Raw genomic sequence first — 23041 nt, 5'->3', positions numbered from 1 at the left:
TACAAACCTAACTGGATGCTCCAGATTCTGTGTCAGGAGGACTATGCATTCAACTCAGCTTTAAGATACAAAAGCTGAAGAGTCAGCTGCACTGATACTCATAAAGATCTCTCCTGTGTCTTCTTAATGTCTAACCTGGCACTTGGTCTCCTTGATATTTTTGGTTGGGTGCAAAGCTTTTATTGGGGCTTTGCTCACTGTCACTCTAAGAAAACTCAGCTCTGATCTCCAGGCTGTTCTGCCAGTGCCAATGCTCAGCTCAGCAAGGCTTTTTCAAACAAGATGCTGTGATTAGCACAATACAGAAACTGTTAACATTTCAGAACTTCCAAAACACCCTCTCTTTGTAAACAGAGCCTGCCTCTACTTCAGTTGCTATCTTCTTGTATGTACCATTTGATGAGGGCTGTCATATATACAAAATATTCTAGCACACTATGAATACACACCTGTGATTAGTTATCTCAGCATTGACAGCCTTAGCATATTCCACTGCAATTCATTTTTTGCCCTAACTACTTCTTTGTTATGCAAGAATGTTCAGAAAATTAAAAATCATTTATGTTAAATCACCAAGGGACAGTTACAGAAATTAAATACTAAGTGCTATAGAGTTCCTGCTTTGTAATGGTATAGGACTGTGTTCCATTTGGCTTCCTGCTCTGCTACTCTCTGTGTGAGTGAAAACTAAGAGGACTTCCACGTGTTTATTCTTGTGTGTATTTATTTGTCTCAGATCTGCCTGTCCACATCCTAGAGACACCAATTCCAAAGGACGCCATCAGGCCTGGTCCTGTGTCCAAGCATGCAGACTACTGCACATGTCTGTGCTCCTCTGGCTGTTCAAGAAGACCTGTCTGTCCCACAGTAGAGTTGAGAAGCCCATGTCTGACTGCTGCAGAGACAGCTGCTCCCCTCATGTCAACACACTGCACAAACCCAGTCAGATAGCCGCTGCCTCCTACAGTACATCTAAAGAACAGAACAACATCAGAAAACCCACAGAAACCAGTCTGTTAAAAACATTCTGAAAACTAGGACCTAACATGTTTATTTCTTGTTAAACAAGGATCATCTACCCATGAGGTCCTACTCAGGGGCATTTTTATCTTTTATAATTTGTCAGTGCTGAAATTCTACAAAAAGGGGCATTTCTCCCCGAGACTGAAACATCTGACAGAGAAGAGATGTCTATTAGGGTTTTAAACTGACTAATATGTGAACCTGCTAACCTGTGTTTGAATTACAATGAACACTGAGCCCTGCAGAAGAGTGTTTTTGGAAAATAAGTTTTCTTATTCATGATTATAATTTTCATTAAGAAGCATTACAATTACAATTATACTTTGTCTGTTGTCCTAGGGGAAACTATACAATGTTAAGTTCAGGAAAGCAATATAATTTCAAGAAGCACATTAGCATGAGATAATATGAAAGTTACAGATTACAACCACTGTCCTGGTGTATTTTAATTTATATTAATAGTTTTAAAATAATTTTAGTTTAATTTAAGCCTTTACAATTTGACAATAATGACATTATAAATGGATAACTCACTAATCACAATGTTTATCAGTTGGGAAAGCTTTTACCTTTCCCATGGAGACCACTCCTGTACACAGGTTTGACAGACTGGAGCCCATAGGTCAATTTATATAGACAAACAGAAGCCAGCACTGACCACACAGTATCAGCTCTTACCATTGGCTGATATGCTGAGGCTGCTGCTGCTATGGTAATGCATGCTGTTACCATGACAGCTAGCTCTCAGGCGCTGCCCACCCTTCCCCCAAACCACCACCACCCACCAGCAGGCAAGGAGACAGACGAGGCTGGATTAAAGTCGTGCCATGCAAAATTCAAAACAGTGAGGGTGAGGCAGAGAGGGCCAGAGAGAGAGAGGCAGGAAAGAAGGAGGAAGACGGAAGAAAATAAAAAAGAAACAGAGGGGGGAGAGAGTGGAAGAAGGGCCGAGGCAGAGGAATCGCCAAAGTAACCCCAGACCCCTCCTTGGGGATGGAGGGGTGAGAGAGGGACAATGGATTAGCATCCAGAACACAGAGGGGCTGGTGTGCTAGAGCAGATCTGGTCTGTCCAGCCACAAAGGGGGCTGTTCCCATCACACCAAACAGGATCTCATATCGACAAGATGATTTCTCCTTTCCTAGAACCAGCACAGCAAAGCTGCTGCTGTTTTCCAAGGAAACTTAAAAATATAAATAATAATGCTAGCAGAAAAGAGCTAAAAAAAGAAAAATAAACATTTAAAATTAAATTTAATATGAAATCCTTGCAGACTTTGAACAAACAAAAAAGTGAGAGGCTCTCCAGGACTCTGATGATGCAGTGTTGTCTGCATATACTGTTTAATATTAGCAGGAGTAATATTAACAGAGTTTCCACAGTCACACTGCCGTGTTACTCAAACACACACAGTGTAGATACAGGAGATGAGAGAGAGAACATACAGCAACCGATCATGCAAGACTGGAGCAACCACCACCTTCCGAAGAGAACAGATCACCATCTTTAAAACAGAGTCTCCACAGTGTGAGGAAATGAAACGGGTACACAGAACATACAGGAGGGTTAATCTGTGAGCAGCACACAGCCACAAGCCACTGCATATCAGCACAAGAACCAAAGTAGAAGATGGTCAGCTGCTAGCATAAGAATTTTTTTTTAAATCTACACTTCACCATCTTTATATATCATCTCAACTCTTCTGCATTTAGATTGGTCTCCTGTTCATAATCCTTTCATATATATATATATTAGCTGTATATACATTTTAATGCTCATTAAACTGCTACCAAACTGCAAGATTAGTTAAAAAATCCAAAAAAGGCAAGCCTGCATTTCCTTTGGGTCCAATCCCTGTGAGAGGGAGGGCCGCCAGTACGGGACAAGGAGTTTACAGCCAGGGAATGAGGCAGCAGTAGAGTACAACCAAATTTTGGTGAGAAGGTGTGAATGAGAGGGGCAAGGAAAGACAAGGAGCAGGGAGGAAGAGGTGAGAGGGCAGGAATAAGACAGAAATATAGAGTTGGAGCAGGGAGTGAGACAGAAGAGAGAAGGGAACATTAGGAGGGAAAGGAAGAAAGCAGTCAGGGAGTACTCTGGTATACTTCAGTGATACCTGGACAAAAAATGACCTGTAAAATGATGCCATGTGTGAGTGGCTCAAGAAAGAGAAAAGAGTTAAACTGAGCTGATGGGTCAAATCAAATTAATTAAGAGTAATTAAGAGTGGGGATTAATTAATTAAGAGATGGGATCAAAAATACCCTAAGTTTGCTTGATCCAGACTATTAGGTTAAAAGTGTGAAATTCATGACATTATGGGAAAAGAGGTGAAGTAAAATAACAGGCATGAGTGAGTGTTAGCAGACTCCTGGGACCTGCCAGGCTCCTGCAAGCTTACAGCGATGTCAGTAAGAGATGGGTGCTAACTTTAAAAAAGGCACTGGGGAGCTTTTATCAAAAGCTCTGAACAACTCTGACAGGTGAGCACAGGAGTGCAGGGTTACAGTTAACCAATGCATCATGAATTGATTACAAATTGAGTAGTAATCAATTTCAGAATTAACTAGATTCCAAATATATATAGAGAGAGAAAAATAAAAATAATAGCTATGTAGCTGAACAGGTAAAGGCAGCCGCCTGAGCGCATGTTAAGCTCCATGATCGCGTGTTCGAGTTGGGTCACATAGCCAGCCAGCTGTGACTGGGTCTCCCTAGGCAGTATTTAGATACCGGTGGGTAAAATGGGATTACTGGACTTTCAAAGATACTCTTGGCTCTTCTGCTGCCACCCAGGCGCTTGCAGACCTGCGGTGCTGCTGGTGAGGGGGGGAGTGCCTCTCCTCCAATCAGTATTGATCCTCCTATGGAAGAAAGCTGTGTAGTCTGTACTAAAAGATGAGAGGCTCCAAGGCGGGCGGGCTGGAGTGGTTCGCCCGCATTTCCTCACTCTTCCCTGTGTGCGGTTAAAGGGTTCGTAGCTGCGAGCCCAAAAAATCACTCAAGTGACTCTTTCAAATTAGGTGGGAATAATAAAATGACGAGAGATTCTAAATCAAAAAAGGGAGATAAAAGGGAAACTCTCACAGTGAAAAGTGTGCTTGGGTGAATGAGTGTGAGGGGATGACTGCAAACAAAGAGAAATGGGAGAGTCTCTTAGATTTGTTGCTCACGACTCCTCTGAGCGAGCTGGCACTGTCAGGGGAGAGCAAGAAGGAACGCACAGCACTTCATTACAAAGGAGACACAAATCTTCAGAAAAAAATAAAGCAGTGGCACTTACAGTGATCACCCTGTCGCCAACATGCAGCGTGCCGTCTCGATGGGCAGCACCTCCCTCCGCAATTCTAGAGATGAAGATTCCCTGCAATCAAAGAGCATGGAGACCAGTTATTCAAACCCAAATGCAAACAGCCTGACCAGGTTCTTAGAAAAATAACGATTGTTATAAAGGTTCTGAAGAGGCATTAGTTATAAATGTTTAAAAATGTAAGGGTGTGTTCAGTTCAGCCAGTAATTTGTTCAATTAAGTTAGAAGTGAGCACCTCTGGTGCTGGCAGGAGGTGTTTATGATTTCAATCCAAACAATCGCTGAATTTCTTAACAGAATAATTGACTTGTTTTTACACATTGATGACTTACGTTCTGCAAAATCTTGATTAGGACCTCCTGTATTGGTTATTATTGGTATATTGATATTTTTGGGTGGTGCTAACTTCTTTACAGACCAACCTCACAAATACGGGGAAGAATGGAGAGCGTAAAAGAGCACTTTCGTAAAAATAACTTTTTAGGAATTCCACAAATCAGTAAGAAATGTCTCTCAGATTTTGTTCACATGGGAATTCAGATCAGAATTCAGACTCCATTAAGTGTTTAAGAAAACAGCCCAGCTGGGGTTGGGGAACAGACTACTTTTACATTCATACATTTAAACAACTCAATTTATAAGTGTTGACATAGGGGTATGTACTGCTATAACAGGCTTGTGCAGCAACATGTGATCCCATCATTGAAGCATAGTATTGATAACAAGCCAATGTGCCCTCACAGTGGAAAGATATCACAAAACCAGATGACCCAGCTGATAGAACTGCCCTTGAAGACTGTGCAGTTTGTACAATAAAAAGCAACTACACAGCCCTGTTTTCCAGTTGAGTTAAAAACGTACCCATGCTCTAGGTCCACAAATAAACCATTCACACGTGGAGTTCAGTAATGTAGTGCACAAAAGATAAGAAACACTCCAAAACCATTAAAAAGCACATGTAAAGCTCTGTTCCTTTTTCTAAATTATTGCTATTAATTTAAGAAATTATTCTGTTTACATTAATAATGAAAGGCTATCCTTTCTCTGGGAGCACTCCCAGAGCAAGCCAGTCCCACTCTGACACAGCACTTCTCCAGATCATATGAGATGACACTGCTATCACCCCAATAAGTCTCATCTGAAGGAATGCAGCTCTGCTAAATCCCTGACTGCCCCTGCAGTTCAGAATGAAACACGAGCAAAGACCACCAAACTTCCATGTTTCTAAGCTGATCCCTGCCAAACAATATTTTAGAGAGTTCCAACTATAGCACATTAACAAAACACAAACAAAAGAGTGCCCACACTTTACCAGTTTTGCTGCAGTTAAGCTAACCTTTAATCTTAACAACGTACAGCTATTTACAAACACACCATTCTTAATTATGCAACAGAGACATAAGAGGCATTCCTAAATGAAAAAGTAAACAAAACTACTGTATCAAATCCGTGTCGAAGAGCTAAACACTAAGAACTTACAGTACAGGCAGAAACTCAATGTTCTCTGTGTCTCGCTTGACTGAACCCCAGAGCTGTGTGTGTGTGTGAGATCAGTATTCCAGCTAACATGTGGCCAGCGTGCTGTTTATGTGGCTCAAAAATACCCCCCCCCAACACCACCCAAAATTGTGGGACCGATCAGGTGTCACAAGCTTCTATACTTAATCCTGTCCCCGTAGCAACCTTCCAAACGAGGCCTGGGCTCTGAAAAAGGAGGTGAGCAGCACAAGACAGAGTGCAAAGCTGACCGCAGCAGCAACACTCTCAACCTTCCATCCTGTCACAGAACTGAAGGTGTCATTTTGCAGGCAGCAACAGGGGTTGCTATGTCTCTGGGAGTCAAGACAGCCCTAGCCGACTAATCCCATTCAGTCATGTTCATCCAATTGCGCGCCATTGTCTGGGCGTGCACTCGTAGGAACTCCAGTAACCGTTGAGCCACTCAGAAGGCCTCCCAAACCTGTTCTGATCACGAAGTATTAGTCTACCATTATCCATACCATTATCTTTGTCTCAAATTATTAAACAGTCCTTCCTAAAAATTGACCATTGCCAACAGTTTTTCCTGACCATTTTTCCAGAGGATTTTCTTGTTGCCTCCCAATTGTGCTCCTCCAGATCTGAGCTAGAGGAGCAGTTGAGGGGTCATCTTTCAATAACAGCGTACTGTAATATCATCTGGGTATTTCTGTTAGTTTAGCATATTTATATTCATCTTAAGTTGGACAACATGAACAGACACCCTGCAGTCAGACTCACCGTGTCTCCGGTGTGGTAGGGTGTGGAGCCCTTGCCCCCGGCGATGCTGAAGCCCAGCCCCTTGTCATTGCGCACCAGGCAGGTGGAGAGGCGCTGGCAGGGGCCTGAGGCGCCAGGGCTGTCGGGGGTGAAGGGCAGGCCGCTGCGGCGCTCGCGGGGGAAGTAGTCATCCTCGGGCCGCAGCGGCGTCGTGGTGATGGCGTTCTCGGGCTCCACCATCCGCTCACGAAGAACCGTCATGGACACCGCCGAGCCAGAGCTGCGCAACGCCTCCACTGCCTTGTGGTGCTCAGCATCATGCAGGTCAACACCATTCACCTGGCGTGGACAGAGACACGCAGAGTGACACGTACAGAGATGCGCGCTCAGACAGAGTGACGCGTACAGAGACGCGCAGGAGTAGAAAGATGCACATGTAGTACAACGGAGAGAAACAGACACAGAGGCACGGAAAACATGTAAGATCGAGAAAGAAGGTAGGATACAGTAAGGGAATAAACAATTCCTTGTGTCTGTAAAAAAAACTCTGTGACAGAATGGTACGCTGGTAGGAAATCGACCATTATTTTCTATTCTCAATCTATTTATTGAAGCATGTAATGAATGTCTACATGGCTTTTCGATTTGGAGGACAGACCTTGAGAGTTAATATTGAAATGAATAAAAGCATTTGCACAGGCATATCTTACTGGAGATAAGTCCTATTTCGATTCCTAAGTGTCCAATATAGGATAAAAGCAAAAATATAGACAAATACAGCCACACTTGCACCAGCCTCTAGGCCACAGTGCCTAAACAAGCAAGGTTAAAGCAGGTGTGTACCTCTAACAGCTTGTCTCCCACTTTGACTCCAGCACGAGCAGCAGGCCCCTCTTCAGACACCCTGGAGATGAAGATGCCCTGGAGAGAAAAATACACAGGCGTTGGTCCATTGACCACAGCTGCTTTTGATATAGCCCCTGGGGGACCTCTGGTATGCTGTCCACACCAGATGCCCCAGTACTAAAGTGCTGAAATAAAACACCTAAATCCCACCCCTGTCCCGTTCTTTTTCTTAACCTATCTCTTATCTGATTTCTGAGCATCTAGATAGTAGGTGTTACTGAAAATAACTTAGAAGTGTAATTTCTTTCAGCAATTTCTTTGCTACCTGATTTCCTTAAGACAGGCAGTGATCTGTTAAAGACAGTCACTACTTCCACTATGACTCAATCCTGACCTTACCTAGATGTTCAAATATAAAAATAAATCAGGAAGCTCCTGATTTGGAATGTCTCTGGTCTAAGAACAGCTCTACAAACCCTGAGGGCACGGCAATGTTCTCCTTGCTTGCGTGATAGGGCTGGAAACAAGTGAGGTCACAGAGAGGACTCACAGCAGCTGGGTGCTGGTCATTTTTGTTTATTGGGTTCTGCTTGTGTTTAGTAAAGCTCATTTAATTTCACGCACCATTAATTGATTAATGAGCCAGAACAGGCAGAATGAGTAGGTACACCTGGGAGTTTTTACTGGGCTCTGTGATGCCAAACGGGGGATATAGTCTGACCACTCTATAAGAGGACACTGTACAAAAGGCTGGCAGACGTGTGATTAACTGAAATGTTTTATAAATCCAGCAGTCATAGGGGAATAGCTAAAAAATTAAAATGACTGCATTTCTTAAGTTTGTAAAAGTAAAATGAGGCACGCGTTTCCACTTTCTCTTAGCCCAGACAGTTTATTTTCTGTTTCTCTCTAATCACAATATGGACTCAGAAATGCTACACCCTGTGGGAGAATCGTCAACCATAACAATAGTACTGACGCTTATTTTCCATTAGTCACAGGAATAAACACAACTCTTTATGGCAATTGTTTGGTCAGACATTATAGATACCAATCTTAGAAAAAACTGAGACTGCCAATTTAGAGTAGAGACTGTCATGCAATGAGCTCACTGGGATAGCATGACAAGTCACAGTCCTAACGGCAAGGCTAATGAAAGTCAGTTGAATCAACATCATTAAATTACCAATCCTCTGGAGTCAAAGGTTTCAGGGATTTTGGAGTCATTACATTCTAGCTCATTGAAACTTCTGCTCAGACAGCAATGCACTTAGCTCTGTGCTCTGTGTACTGGAACATGGTAGATTAACATGGATACATGGCGGTTGTTGGTGTCATATAGTGGCCAATTAGGTACACTTTTAGTATCAGAGCTGTCAGAATTAAATAAACTTGCTACATCAGTCCAGTGGCAGGAAGAGAAATGTCCCAGTACTAGGGTTTCACCTGTTCAGGAGTAGGACATATTATGACCAGTTACCAGTAGAGTCAGTCTTTTCTAAACAACCCACAGGTCCGGTGTCACATAGTTAACAACTGTCAGCTAAACAAAGGACTTTTGTGCATGTGCAGTGTATTGGTCTCCTTTGGAGGGCTTTGAACATTAGGGTGGTTCAAAAAATACTTGCGACAGGAGACAGACTAAGAACTGCTGCTGTTGTTACTTAGCCCAAAAACTGCCAGGCCACGATAGTTTGGCTTCTCTGCGTTCAAGAACACAAGAGGAAACTGAAAGGGAACAAAATCTGTCAAGTTTTGAAGCTGTGAATAAAAGAAATGCGCACTAGGAAGTGTAAAGCCCTGAGAGCGTTTCAACGTTCTTGAAACTAGGAACCTGTCCATGTGATGATTCCTGCCTCCACCACGCCTAGCAGTGAGAGAGCACTCCAGCCAGTTAGAGAGGCTCAGTCAGAGCCAAGTCAGGGAAGACCGAAAATAAACCTGAGTGCAGCTGACATTTGCCTGAAATAACCCTGCACAGTTATCTTCATCCCCTGTACATTCTGTTTGTATTATGTCAAAAGCAGCTAATGCTTCAGTGTCTTACACTTAAAATTTACTTTTGGCTTAAATACTGAATGACCTGTGTACAAAGCACAGCAGTCATGACTCTCAGTCAGTAGTACAAGGCCATGGGATTCTCTCTCACGTAGGGAGAAAGCAGAGAAGTGCTCTGCTAGACCAGAAGGTGTAGACACTAGCCCCCTGAGCTCCCCTTACCTCGTCATCCCCCTTGTAGGGTGTGGAGCCTTTCCCCCCTGCAATACTGATCCCCAAGCCCCCAGTCTGCCGCAGGATAGTTAGCGTCAGCTGGAAGATGAACACAGGGGTTAAACGCAGCAGGAAAAGGACAAGACGCAGGGTTAGAACGAGGTGGTTTAACTGAAAGAAGTATCACAGATCCCCATCACTAAAACTCCACAAAACAAAGCTGAGAAATAAGAGCTGAAGTAAACAGTACTCAAGAGCAACATGATGAAAACGTATCCATTCTGGTACTAACTGCTAATGCGTTTAACTGGTATACAGTAAACTACAGAAGCTGTGGTGAGTTTAGTCTGTGAAACTTCCTTAAAAGATTCACCAGAGAAAACGAAGCTGTGCCCGTGATGGCCAGACAGCTACATGGCTAGGTTCTCAATTCAATCAGCACTATGCAGAGCGAAAAGCAAATCTGGGGCAATGTGGACAATGAACACTGGCAACACATCTTTCAATTCTCCTCTGATGCTGCTCTGATAAAAAAAACAACTTAGAAAACTCTAAGCTGCATATCCTAGTATATTTTTCAAAATGTCTTTTAATTCATGTACACCCTGCGATATTGATTGAACTGTAGCCAAGAAAGCATTTTTCCCTGATGCCAAACAGCTTGCGAAGTTTTACCACCTTCAATTTTGAGGAGATGAAAAGAGAACCTAGAATAACAGCAATAACAACAAAACACAGATTTGCAAAATTTAAATATATATTGTATATATAACAAGGAAAATACACACCTAGTACTGGGGCTGTGTTTGTCTTATGATATATAATAATCCAAATAACTGCACCCCTGTCTTACCAAACAATCAGATTGAGTTGGATTGAATGTTACTGCCAGCAGGCCATGCATAATGGACATGAAAGGAAATGAGTGGAAAAGATTAGTTGGAGAGTAAAAGCTGGGGACGCTCAGGTCTCTAACTAGCTGAGGTACACATCACTACACAGACTTTACATTCTTCTTCTATTGAGTAAAACCTTAGACTGAAATAAGTTGATTGCTCCTAGAATGAAACTACTCTTCCAAAATCAGGAACATATATGTCTTTCACAGGGTTACATGGCACATAATCACACTTAGGACATAATTCTTGATGCTCAACTGCTCGCTGAATTCTTTATCCCCTGGTTCAGTCACAGTAATCAAATATTCTATTCCGTTCACTTTGCAGAAGATCTCTCCAGATGTGACTTTAATCCTACAGACTCAAATTAAAAGCTTTACAAAGGACATGCACCACCTTTCCTAGGAATACAGTCTGAATAAACTGCTACACTGCTTCGTTTCATATTGAGAAATAAAACAGGTCACGGTAAGATCCTTAATTAATTTCTGTAAAAATTCAGCTGTCTGTATACACAAATCATCAGTACCTGCTTTGTTTTCAAAACACACCGTCAAAAATACACTGCATAGCCAGTTGGGAATTAAATATATAAGTGACAAGATTCCTCTGTCAAATGGCAAAAAAACGTTCTGATCCTTGACAGGAAGGACATGAGCTTTAAAGGCTGTGAGGGCTACAGGCTTATTTATCAAGAAAGCCTGCTGCTAGGAGCTTTTACTGCTGCAGATATGTGGCTACAGGCTATTATTAGGATTGCCTGAATAGGCTTAACCTGTCATTTCCTCAGGGCACTGTGTAACTACTACAAGAGGTCATCCTCCTCTGCTGCTGCTGCAGGACTGACCCCATGCCCTGATCTCTTATCAATTAGGTCAGTGAAAAACCAAAGTCTGCACATCATTGTTTGACTTAAACAGGGGGTGTGCAAACATGTGTGCAAAATGAAATAAAATCAGAATGAATTAAGAAAGTAACTCCCCCTATCCAACCTGCTTTACTGACTGGATCCCTTTCAGAAGTTCTAAACAAGAGATTGTCCCTAGTATGCATGACACTAGAAAGAAACTCCTAAAAAACAGAGCAGTGTCAGGAGAAGGGGGATACAAATAAATAAAGCAGAAAAGATGCAATTGCTTCGTAGCACTTCTTTTGATTTGTATTTAGTGAGTTACACTGCCTTTACTGGAGATGCTTATTTACTTTTGTCAAAGCAGCTTGATAAAACCCTAGATCAGATCAATAAGAAAATAGCAAAATGAGCATGAACAGTAGATAGGCCTCTCACATAAGCAGCATCAATTATTTTATTCATCTGAATTAAGAAATTCAGTTATAAAACTGAGTTTTGGCATCAACTCAGTCTAAAAGTACACATTTTTCTGTTAAGACTTAAAACTTAATAATCTGCTTTATAAGCAAAAACTCTAAAATTCAACCTGTCCAATTCCTGTGTGGACCTTCCTTAAATTACCAGAGGGGTGCTCTGTGATGGGTGTCACAGGAAACCTGTTCTCAGAGACAAGATGTTCTCTACACAGAGAACATATATAAGACACCTCTTTCTTCCACACTGGATAAAAGGTAACTAAGGACAATCGCATCTACCACATATTAGAGACTGATGTTCATTAACTTTAAAAAGCCTTTTTTTTACAGCCCTGTGGCCCCGTGTAATGATCCCTGCCCTTCCATGGGTTGTGAGTGAGCATCAGCAGAGTGGCATGGGAATTCTCTCAACACGTGCAAACTGGGCTAGAACTTGTTTCTCCAATGGTGAGCCCCTCAATTCGCTTCCATTTCTGGTGACTGTGCTTTGGACACACGCATCCCAGAGCCTCCCAAGTGGCTTGCCTGATCGCAAGTTTGAGCCTGAGTCACGTCACCTGGGACTGACTGGGACTGGGATGCCTAAAGCGGTGGCAATCAAACAGCTGTGCAGGGTGGGATTACTTGAGCAGTCTCTCTCAGAGATGCCCAGCTCTTGCAGGCATGCATCTCTCCTCCAGTTGGAGTTGTGCTTCCAGCAGGGGGGCTCTGTTGGATGTGTTAAAAGACAAGAGGCTCAATGGCGGACAGGTCAGAACACTCTGCCTATACTTCCTCATTCTCCCGTGTGTGGTCACAGGGTTTGGGGCTCTGAGCTGAGATATAAAAACCACTCAACTGACATTTTTTTTTTAAACTGTCAATCTTCTCGAGGGTTTGCAAGTTCTGTTCTTCAGGATGTTTCTACTTTGGCTAAAAAACAAACTTTATATGCCTATGAACATGGTGAATTAGTTGGAAATGATGAACAAAGAATACTATATAAATATCCTAACAATGGTTACCACCCAGCCTCCTAGCCCTTGCACAAGAAGTAGCCAGTTCAAACTCTCCTCTCTATAATATGTTATTCAAAGAATAGACACATAAGGATTCCAATGTATGTTTCAGCAGTGCGCGAGTTAACATCTTTAAATACGGGTTCCTGACATATCACACTAAGCAGAGTTAACAGTGGTTACAAGTGAAGTTAGGCTCCTGTGTCTAACAGGACACGCTCTGAACATTTGAACACCTTACTGTGCTGCAGACACAACTAAAACATCTTATTTGCAATTTTTAAAACGCTTTGGACCCAACTTGTCTCAAACAAGAGTGCAATAAAAGTGCCAAAAATTTCCAGGCAATGAGTAAGTGTGAATGCTACTAATAACTACTGCTACTGTTTTTCTATAAAATGCTTAAAATCAGTTATGATTTGTGGAGTATAGTATTGGAGCTGTTACCAGTAACCCTATGTTGCCGTCATATATCAAGCCTAAGGATCATTGGGAACTCATCTCCATTAAGTCTGCGTTGCAATGGCCTCTTTTGCCCGTTACTTAGAGCTCTTTGCTTTTCCATAACACAGTTTAACATTCTACACAGTTCTGGCATTAATACTAGTAATAATTTTTATTACTGTTAGAGTAATGCTGGGCACCAAATTATTTAAAGGCAGGACTACTGCCAGAAACCACTGTTAAGACTAAAGAAATTTTTTTAACTAAGTTTGCTAGAAACCACAAACTGTAATACAAATTGTCACGTATGAGACAAATTTCAGTTCTTGGCTTGTGTCCAGTATCTTTGGGCTACAAATGTCTACAGCCTGGGAATACAGGAATGTATTGCAGGCGGCTTACAGATATATCTGTTTTTGGGATCAGAAAACGTGAAAGAACAGATTGTATGCAAACAGTTTAGCAAAAGCAAAAACTAGAAACAGAACACTGTGCAGTTCCATCCGAAAATTGTCCAATTATATTAATTGGAATTGAAATACATTTTTCAGCATAAGTGAGGCAAATATATTTCAAATAAAGGTACAGTATCTGGCAACAAAATATTCTAGCACTAAAAAGGCCAGACCTTTACTGCATCAAACGTGATACTGTATTATCAGCAAACGCAAATACTCAGAAGAGCATAATTAAACTAAGTTGGAGCTATAAACTTCTCTATTATCTTTACTTCCTCTATGCTCTGAACCTGCTGTCACTTTAGGACGGTCTCCATGTCCATCCAAGAAGTTTTAACTTCACTTGAAGAGGCTACGGTTTAATTTAGAGTAATTATAGAAAACAAGGGAAACAAAATAGCTCAGTGTCCAAATCACAAAGGTTAGGTGAAGGCTTCTTCCAGTCCTCTCCCTGCCACAGTCTAAATACAACAGCCTATGATCCTCAGAATGATGCTGTTCTCTTATCTGAAAGATAAACCAGTTTTCTGCTGCCTCAGCCTCTTTTCAGTTCCTGTGGCAGTGCTGCAAGTCCCTGTCACATGACTGGTGCTCAGCACTGTGTGTTGAGGGTCAACACTGAGTGACCCCAGCAGAACAGCATACAGAGCCTGAGCAAAGAAAAGGGGGATGGAGAGGTAGAGGAAGGAGAGAGGACAAGAAAGAGTGCAGTGGAACCTACTGGCAAAGGAGCAACAATAGGAACTCCAGCCCCACAATCAGAGATTCAACGCCTGGAGGAATGACATGATCTACTGATTATTTTCCTCTGTGGAGATCTGGGTGGAACCTGTGTTTCATAATCATAGCTGGACAGTTGCAATTACAACAGATGTTATCAGAACACTGCAGGCTCCAATCATGTTAGACTATAGTAAACTGTAGTTTTAACAGCTGGGATAAGCTCAAGCCCTTATAAGATACCTGGAGTGTCCAGGACTGACTTAAAAGGAAAAACAAGATGCAAATTAAAATGTACTGAAACTGGATTCCTCTTTTTGTTTCTTCCTCCAGACAGGTTGCACTGCTTTGACCATTGCAAACTTGGCTTTTCTGGCGATTGGCTTGGGTTAATGGTGGATCTGTGTTCTTGTGAGAGAGGGTGAGCGAACAGGTTGGGTGAGAGAGAGCAAGACTGAGGGAAAGCGAATGGGAAAGAGAGTAGGTACAGACCTCTTCCTCCTCAATTCGAGCAGGCTCAATCAGCAGATTATTGACTTGATCAAATGACACCCCCTGTTAGGACAGGAACCAGCGAGAAGCATGCGGATTAGTGGAGCCAAAAAAAAAACCCCAACAACACGCTCACCCCACCAAACACCAACAGACTGCCAACCCACCACACAGACAAGCATACAGAACAACTGACAGACACACAGGGCACAGCACATGAGGGTGGTGTAATCAATTACAATCACATGGCACTGGAAAGTGAGTCATTTCAGCTTGGAATTGTAAGACGTTTGAGTGAGTCTGTGAGAGTAAAGGTTGCTGGTGACTCCCAGAAGCTTTGGTAGCACCGTGTTGAAATGAAAGACTTTCCCAGAGGTGTCTCACTGCAGTTGTAACTGAGCACAGCACCAGCACACACCAGCAGTGTCCCCGCCTTCCTGATGAGGATGCAAACCGGGGCAGAGGCGGAAACTTCAGACCCATGGCGTAGAGAGGGCAGACCACACAGTGTTTGGCTGGACAGAGCTGCCCTGTCAGAAACTCCCAGAAAGAGGATGGTGAGGTGCAGAACACAGAAAGGAATTCAGATGTTAAAGCTCCCTCCAGCCTTCAAAAAATAGTCATTGACCCTGCTCTCACAGGAAACAGGTTAAATCAGTTGTTCCCTAAAAAAGGAAGACTGAAGACAAAAAATCTATTTAACCGAGAGGGGCTCAGTGCTTCTGGTCTTTAAGAGCCGCCTCCAACTGTGATTAGCTAGTATCCTTAATCACTTGCACTCTCAGAAACTAACAAATTACAGATGCCATTTGCTAAAGTAACAGGACAAACGTTTTCATTTTTTTCTTCAAAACTAATTTACAGTGCCCTGTGGCACAAATGCCTCAACTGCTCAAATAAGGACAAAGATACAATAAGTTGAAACATTAAATCAATACTTTCTTACACATTGAGAAAGATGTTAGTTGTGATCAGTAGGTATACAGGCTGATGATTATTTCAACTACATCAGCTCAGCTGAAACAATGACCAGAAGGCATTGTGTCCCTCAGGTTAGGCTTGGCCTGTTGCTGAAAGCACCTCTGTTGACCACAGGAAAAACAACACCTAGAACAGGGTAACCAGTGGGCTCTTCACAAAAGAACAACTGTCTACGTTGTTAATTGGCACCTGCCACGTTTTCTGAGTGAGCGAGTTTCTTCCAGTCACCAAATTCTGGCCCTAGATGACAAAGAACCAGAAGGCTTAAAGCACCATCTGCTTATTGCTCAGAAACAACCATTAAATTGATGCTCAATTTACCAGATAATCAATTCCAACAAATAAATGCGAGGTCAGGAGAAATCAAAAGCACCACCAGTCCAGATCTTCAGGATTAGCCGTGTTTAGCACAACACTAACAGGACAAAAAAACAACAATGAAAGAAAAAAACACCTCATCTACTTGTTTGATGGACATGGGAATTCACATTTCTAAAAACTGTAGTTCTTCTTTTTAAAACCTGTCTGCAAAATCTTTTAGAAACCAGACTCTATTGCATATGACCAACATGGGTGTTTCTGACTGATTTTACTCCCCTCCTCTGTCCTTTGCAGTGGTCTGAATATCTCAGGTAAGCGTCTGGTCTCAAGTGTCATTTCCACCTCTGCCACACACCTCACCTCAATATCACAAACACACGCACAGTGCACCCCTACTCACCACACAGACACTCCTCAGTAAAGCCACACATCCCAGTCCAATCACACACTGATGCAATGGGACACAAACCCACACAAGCCAGCACAGCCACTTGCACACTCAGGTGAGCAGCAGCCCCTGGGTCCCCAGCCCACCACTGCTCAATCCTTCTTCGCCATCCCTGCTCGGACACCGCCCCCCCTGCAACAGCAGGGCTCAGCTCAGACACAGCTCCGCCGCCGAACTCTCTCCCACGCTGCTCCCCTGAAAGCAGGGCGCCCGCATGCTTCAGGTTTCAACTCAAAGGCCATTATCTAGGCAGGTCTTTTTACTTCCATTACATGAATCAGTTTGTGATTCCCATACAATCACAAAATAATCAGCTTTAAATAGTAAGTGAAGCCAGCTGCTGGGGTCCTGATGATCATTTTGAAATGCCCCATGCTTGATGAACGCATTGCAGCAACGGGGAACCTAAGAACATGGCAGAGTGAAACACCTTTCCATTTAAACTTACAGAATAAACAGATGTTGACATGTTCAGAACTTCCATGTTTAAAATGAAACTTTTCTGAACCCAAACAAGTGAGGTTATTACTGTTCTGTAAAGTAATTCTGCGTGTCTGCTCTGATTGTTTGTGTTGGCAGAAATAAAAATTATATTCTATTGTTCTTTTTGTAATTTCACTTGTAAAAATCACTAACTCTGCTCTGCACATCCCTTTACCTTTGGCAAAGAAAAACATCGGGAGTGATTTCTCCAGCTAGCTTTCCATTCAGATAAGACTTAACCTTAAAGCCAAAGACCCTATTCTTAACTTATTGCTCAATGACACGGATTTTCTATTGCTCAATGACAATGAATCATCTTAGGACAGTTCATCACTATTCAATGGAAATTAAATACATTTCTGCACCATTGGCTGCAACTACCTTTAATAACCAAAGCCTCAACTTTGCTTTCTGACAGCAAACGACTGCTGATACATTGATGAAGAATCATGTATTCACACGTGAGCTAAGGAGAGCGTTCTGCAGTCAGAGTACAGAGAGGACCCAGCTGAAGCCCTGGTGTTGCATCAGCGATGGCCGAACAAGTGCTAAATCCAGCCAGAACAGAAGAGAAGTAGGGGTGAGACCAGGGAATCCTGGGGTTTGCCTGCGTTTGTAGCGCACGTTAAGAATCCTTCAGTTAAAAAAAAAAACAAGATTGCCATTTTATTTCATTATTAATAAAATCAACACATTCTCAAAAAAAATAACACGCAAAAGCAAAACACATTCGACAACTGAGCCGAGGAGCAAGGAATTCCCAAGAGGCTGTGCCCACGGGAGAGGGAGCAGGTAGATCAAAAATGGGGAAAAAAAGAAAAATTCACTCAACGTGTCATCAACCAGAAAGAAGAAATGTGGCCCCCAGCGTGCGCAGGCAAGGGCCAGGGACTGAGAGCCAATCTGCGTCTGGTGCCAGTGCGGATGTCAAAGCAGGCGCCCAACTATGTGGGGAAACCAGCAGAACAAGTAATGACTTTCTTCTGTGTGAAGCATCACTGTACCAGTCTGACAGCAATTTTGACAGCTGTACCTGCCCCAGTGGCACACGGTGGCATGGCTTGGTGAGGGGTGCACTGGCAGCAGTGGCAGGTTGACGGCTTGGGTAGGACAGGGCACTCCAGCAGGGTAGCACACTTCCAGATGAGGGGCAGGAGAAAGCCAGACAGCCTGGTGCTAAGTTGAACTGTAGATAATGGATATCCTGTGTCCTGCGCCTGGCCGGGCTGTGTGAGCTAGGTCCAACTTGTGTGTGTGTGTGTGTGTGTGTGTGTGTGTGAGAGAGAGAGGAAGAGTAGATGTTCATCTGTAAATGTGGCCACCTGCACCCGGAGCTGAATTCACCTGCCATACCTCTGGGTTCTTGTAAACGGTTAGTGGACCATGAGCAGGGCAAAATGACAGACTTCAGAATGGTGACGAAGGGTTGATTGACACTAATGCGGGATTTACTTATTATATTCTGTTTATTTTTCCTTCCTTCAGAGGCCGCTAGGTAAGGCAGGCAGGGGACAGCGGGGGGGGGGGGGGAATCCATTCCACTTGTAAAGAGACCATATGGAAACAGCCTTCAGTGTTGATCACACCAACTTCAGATAATGTGCACAAGCTAGGCATGCAGATTAGAGCTGTGAAGTGGATAGTGATGACTGGGACCCTTCATTAAAATCTGATTGCTGGCCAGAAGACCAAGGGTTCACAAGGGTTACAGCCACATTGTGGGCAATCATGGTGCTCTGCTGTCTGTCTGCTGAGGATGTTGCTGATGAAGCCTCATGACCACTGAAGAAAACTGGGTGAGCTACCGTAGTCAAGAGAAATAGCTAATCTGTCTACAGGAAGAGGAAGGCTGTTAATAATCCTTTTAATGAACACAAAACAAACATATCAGCTCTAAAACTAGGCTAAACATTAGTTTCACTGCAGTTCGACTAGTTTGTGAATTCTTCTTCTCCTAGAGCACTCTAATTCCAACATCTAGAATCTTATTTTGGGAGTTGAGCGAGCTGAGTCTTCAGCACATACGCAGTGTGGTGACTTGTAAATAAGCAGCATGTAAAAACAAAAGCCATAACCTATCAGAGCCCAACATAGTCGAGGTTTAGGCTGGTAGTGAGAGAGAATGGAACAGTTGTAACCTCTTGCCCTCCTGTCTTCCCCAGCTGCCGCCAGCCCGGACGCAGTGCCTTACCTTGACAGGCTGTAAGGAGGCGCTGGCCCGGTCACTCAGCCTGCTCTCGCCCCTGTCCAGCTCATCCCCTGGCTGGGGCTGTGGAACCACTTCTGGCCCCTCGGCGTCTTCAGCCGGAGGGAGCCCTTCGGCACTCAGGCCCTGCAGCAGCGCAGCCACGGCCTCGGGCTTGGGCAGCTTGGTGATTTTGAAGTGCTTCTTGTAGTGCGGGGTGTCCTTTCTGATCAGCCGCTGCTTCTCCATGGGGAAGGCCGGCCTCTCCTCCTCTTCCTCGCTCCTCTCTCCATCCTCGTCCTCGTCGTCCTCCTCTTCCTCCTCGCCCCCCCGGATGATGGGCTCCTCGGCGAAGTGCACTGTCGGCTGCAGAGAGAGAACCAAAAGATGGGCGAGCCATGTTGAGCGCCCCTGCGGCCAGCTCCCTTCCTCTGGACTTCTGTGAAAGGGTGGTGGGCAATGGCTGTGCCAAAGTGTGCGACACAGTACGTGTGTCTGATTAGGTACACGCACTCCCCCGCTCCAGTTTAGAAAAGTCAGAAGCGCCCCTTTCTCAGCCACTGCATAAACACATGCAGTATAGAGGAATACCACTCATGATCTTGTAGAGATCCCTTATCAAATTATGAAATGAGCAAGAGGTTAAGAGAGGAAACTTTTCCCCTTTAAATATGGGGAGAGAAACGAAATGAATGAAAAAAGCATTTAAAAAATCTGTAATTAGAATAATTAACTACCCTTAAATATGTACACTACGGTAAATGAAACATTGGAGAAAGAGAATTACCTTTTCATGAAAATTAATACAAAAATAAATTATACTCTATACATTTCCTTACCCTGCACTGTACCGACTGCGAACCGTTCAGTAATTCAAAACAAACTAAAACACTCAGTAAATCATAAAATAAAATCACTTGGGTGCTTCCCTGATCTCAACATGAGTTTCTCTGAATTTTAACTGAATAAGCACAATGATACAAAAGGTGCCAGGCATAAGTAAAAACAAAGTGAAACTCAAAAGTGGAAGTGCATTATGCATAGTCTACACTAATAAACCACGGAGGGAACTCACCACACTACGAGCTCTTTATTTATCTATCGTAACCTTTCTGCAGCTTGAAAATTTTATTTCAGGACCCATGGGACGTTTTTACATAAAGTGGAATTCATGCAAATTGAAATTTATATATCCTTGGGGAGAGGTGTAAAGGAAAAATGCTTGCTCAACTGTTATTAGAGTGATAGCTGCTGAAATGAATTCTGAAAGAATCAGGGAAAATAGGAGCATTGAGCCCTTAATGCACCACAGGTAGTTACAAAAGCAACAGGTTCTGAGTGGAAGCTCACTAAATCATCCCAAGAACTCTTTTTTGGTACAAAATAACGGCACAGATGAGCTCAGAATGAAAATATATTTCAGCATACTAAAGCTTTTTTCTTCAGTATAATCAGGTTAAAATGTATAAACCAGCTTCTCTATAGGAAAACGCAGTTTGCTCAAAGACTACAGTCTAGTCTCTAAATTCCTGTGAGGCTCTGCAAAGAGAATTATGTTTCCGCCCACTGCATTTCATCTGTTCTGACAGAACAACATTGTGAGTTTCTGCATAACAAAAAAACTGGACCAGACCTTTCACGCTGTTTGTGAATTTCTGAACATCCTGTTAACTGCATTTAAAAACACTCAATTCATTGATTCTGTCTGCACACAACTGGACTGTGCCGTTTATCAAGAAAAACTTTTATATAATGTTGAAAGTTGAAAGAGCACCAAGTATAAAAATGTCCTTTACAAAATGGGACTGATATATTGGTCTTCCAAATTTACATTAGAGAAGGGCTGTCAGACTCACGGAGAGTTGAATGTCTTCTAGTGTTTCTTCCGTTGAGCTTTCAATTACAGAGATAAACAAATTAACTGAAAAGTTGCAATACTTGTAAGCATGCTTTGAAGTGTACTCTGCTAACTGTACCTTTAATGAAGTGAATGTTTTGATTAATCAATAAAAAGTTCAATAAAATCCTATACCCTCCAGCACCACATCCTGAGACCACCGCCTGCTCACCTCTATATACTCCACCTCCATCTCGTCGCCCAGGCCCTCCTCCTCCTGCTCCTCGGCCTGGCCCTTTGGAGACTCCTCCCCTGGCACCCCCACAGCGTCAGCCTGCCCTTGCCTCTCCTCCTGGGAACTGGCAGAGGCAGTGCTACTGGAAGCCTGGGAGTCCTGGCTCCTCTGACTGGATAGCTCGCTCAGACGCTTCTCCTGAAAACAGTCAGGAGTCAAAAACCTGCAAAACCCAATCCCTCGTGATGACCACATTTGTACACAATATTCTAAATGAGGCCTGACTAGTGCCTTGTACAATTTTAACATAACATCCCTTGATTAACATCTATATATATTTGACAGGGTGGCACAGCCCTGGGGTCCTGGGTTCCATTTCTTGGGGCCATTCTGCATGGAGTTTGTATGTTCTCCTCATATTTGCATGGGTTTCTTCTGGGTGCTCCAGTTTCCTCGCACAGCCCAAAAACGTACTGGTAGGATAACTGGCTTCTGGGAAATGTGGCCCTGGTGTGACTGTGTGCATGTGTCTGCACACATATATTTAAATATACAGTCTAAGATTTAGTTCACCTTTTTATCACATCACCACATTGCCTAAGTGTAAACGTGTCACTATAACCACTTAAGTGTTCTGTCATTATTAGCTTCTTTCAGCTTAGTGTTTTTGCATTTGTCAACATTAAAGGTCTCACTGCTGTTACTGCCTTATCAGATCCCTTTCAGCTCCAGTCAATAACTGAGTGCTCAAAGGGGACGAAAGCCCGGAGATCAGGCTGGACCTCTCCTGCTGCGGCTACCTCTCTTTCAGGAGTCTCGTCATCACCGTCTGGCCGGGCGGTGAAGCCCTCATTCCTCCTCTCCTCGATCACCTTCTTCATCACCTTCAGCTCACTGGGATGGGGAGTGGCCCTGCGCTGCAGCCCCTGCAACACCAGCACTCAGGGTTACACACTGCTCTTCAGGTTGGCACTCCAGCGGGTCGCCAGAGAGGTTCGGCATGGGGCAGCCTCATGCGCCTGTGCTGAAATAGCACCCCTACCCTGCGCTCAGCTGCGGTGTCCTCATCCGCTGCCTCTGGCTTGGTCTCCTCCTGGAACTGGATGACCGACACCCGGTTTAGGTTGCTGTCAGTCCAGCTGTCGTCCACACTGTTCTGCAGCAGGTTCTCTGTAAGACAGCAGCAGACGAGCTGTATCAGGGCACAACAGCACTACAGCAGGGTAACAACAGGCTTCTTCAGTCACATCACACACCCAGATCCTGGCTCTGAAGTCCCAGGAGGATGGGCATGCAGACAGCTGGCACAACAGCACTACAGCAGGATGTGATGCTATGAATCCCTGTGCTATTGCCTGTGCTCGTGGGCGGAGCGGTGGCTCTGTGGCTAAGGATCTGCGCCTGGGGCTGGAAGCCCAACTGCTCCAGGGGCGCCGTACAATGGCAGACCCTACGCTCTGACCCCAGGCTCTCCCCCTATCTGTGTGTCTGTGTGTCTCATGGAAAGCAAGCTGGGGTATGCGAAAAGACAATTCCTAATGCAAGAAATTGTAAAGGGTTAATAAAGTGATGTTGTTGTTATT

General features: G+C 43.6%; 1 protein-coding gene across 8 annotated transcripts in view; it reads right to left on the bottom strand.

Moving 5' to 3' along the window:
- Positions 1-23041, bottom strand: part of scrib (scribble planar cell polarity protein) — a 126331-nt gene that overhangs the window by 39906 nt on the left and 63384 nt on the right. For 5 of the 8 annotated variants that reach the window (XM_088918324.1, XM_088918325.1, XM_088918326.1 and 2 more), the window contains exons 12-20: positions 22501-22628; positions 22259-22384; positions 21456-21656; positions 19393-19752; positions 14969-15031; positions 9638-9727; positions 7415-7492; positions 6593-6910; positions 4307-4387 (exon numbers count right to left, since the gene is read on the bottom strand). In XM_088918324.1, coding sequence (XP_088774450.1) covers positions 4307-4387; positions 6593-6910; positions 7415-7492; positions 9638-9727; positions 14969-15031; positions 19393-19752; positions 21456-21656; positions 22259-22384; positions 22501-22628 — 1445 coding nt within the window. The remainder of the gene's footprint in view (positions 1-4306; positions 4388-6592; positions 6911-7414; positions 7493-9637; positions 9728-14968; positions 15032-19392; positions 19753-21455; positions 21657-22258; positions 22385-22500; positions 22629-23041) is intronic. The other 3 variants (XM_088918328.1, XM_088918329.1, XM_088918332.1) reach the window with 1 other exon arrangement.

This window comes from Atractosteus spatula, chromosome 6 (genome assembly GCF_055471065.1).
Source record: "Atractosteus spatula isolate fAtrSpa1 chromosome 6, fAtrSpa1.hap1, whole genome shotgun sequence".
NCBI classification, from domain to species: Eukaryota; Metazoa; Chordata; class Actinopteri; order Semionotiformes; family Lepisosteidae; genus Atractosteus; species Atractosteus spatula.
This window is presented reverse-complemented; position numbering and strand designations above follow the sequence as displayed.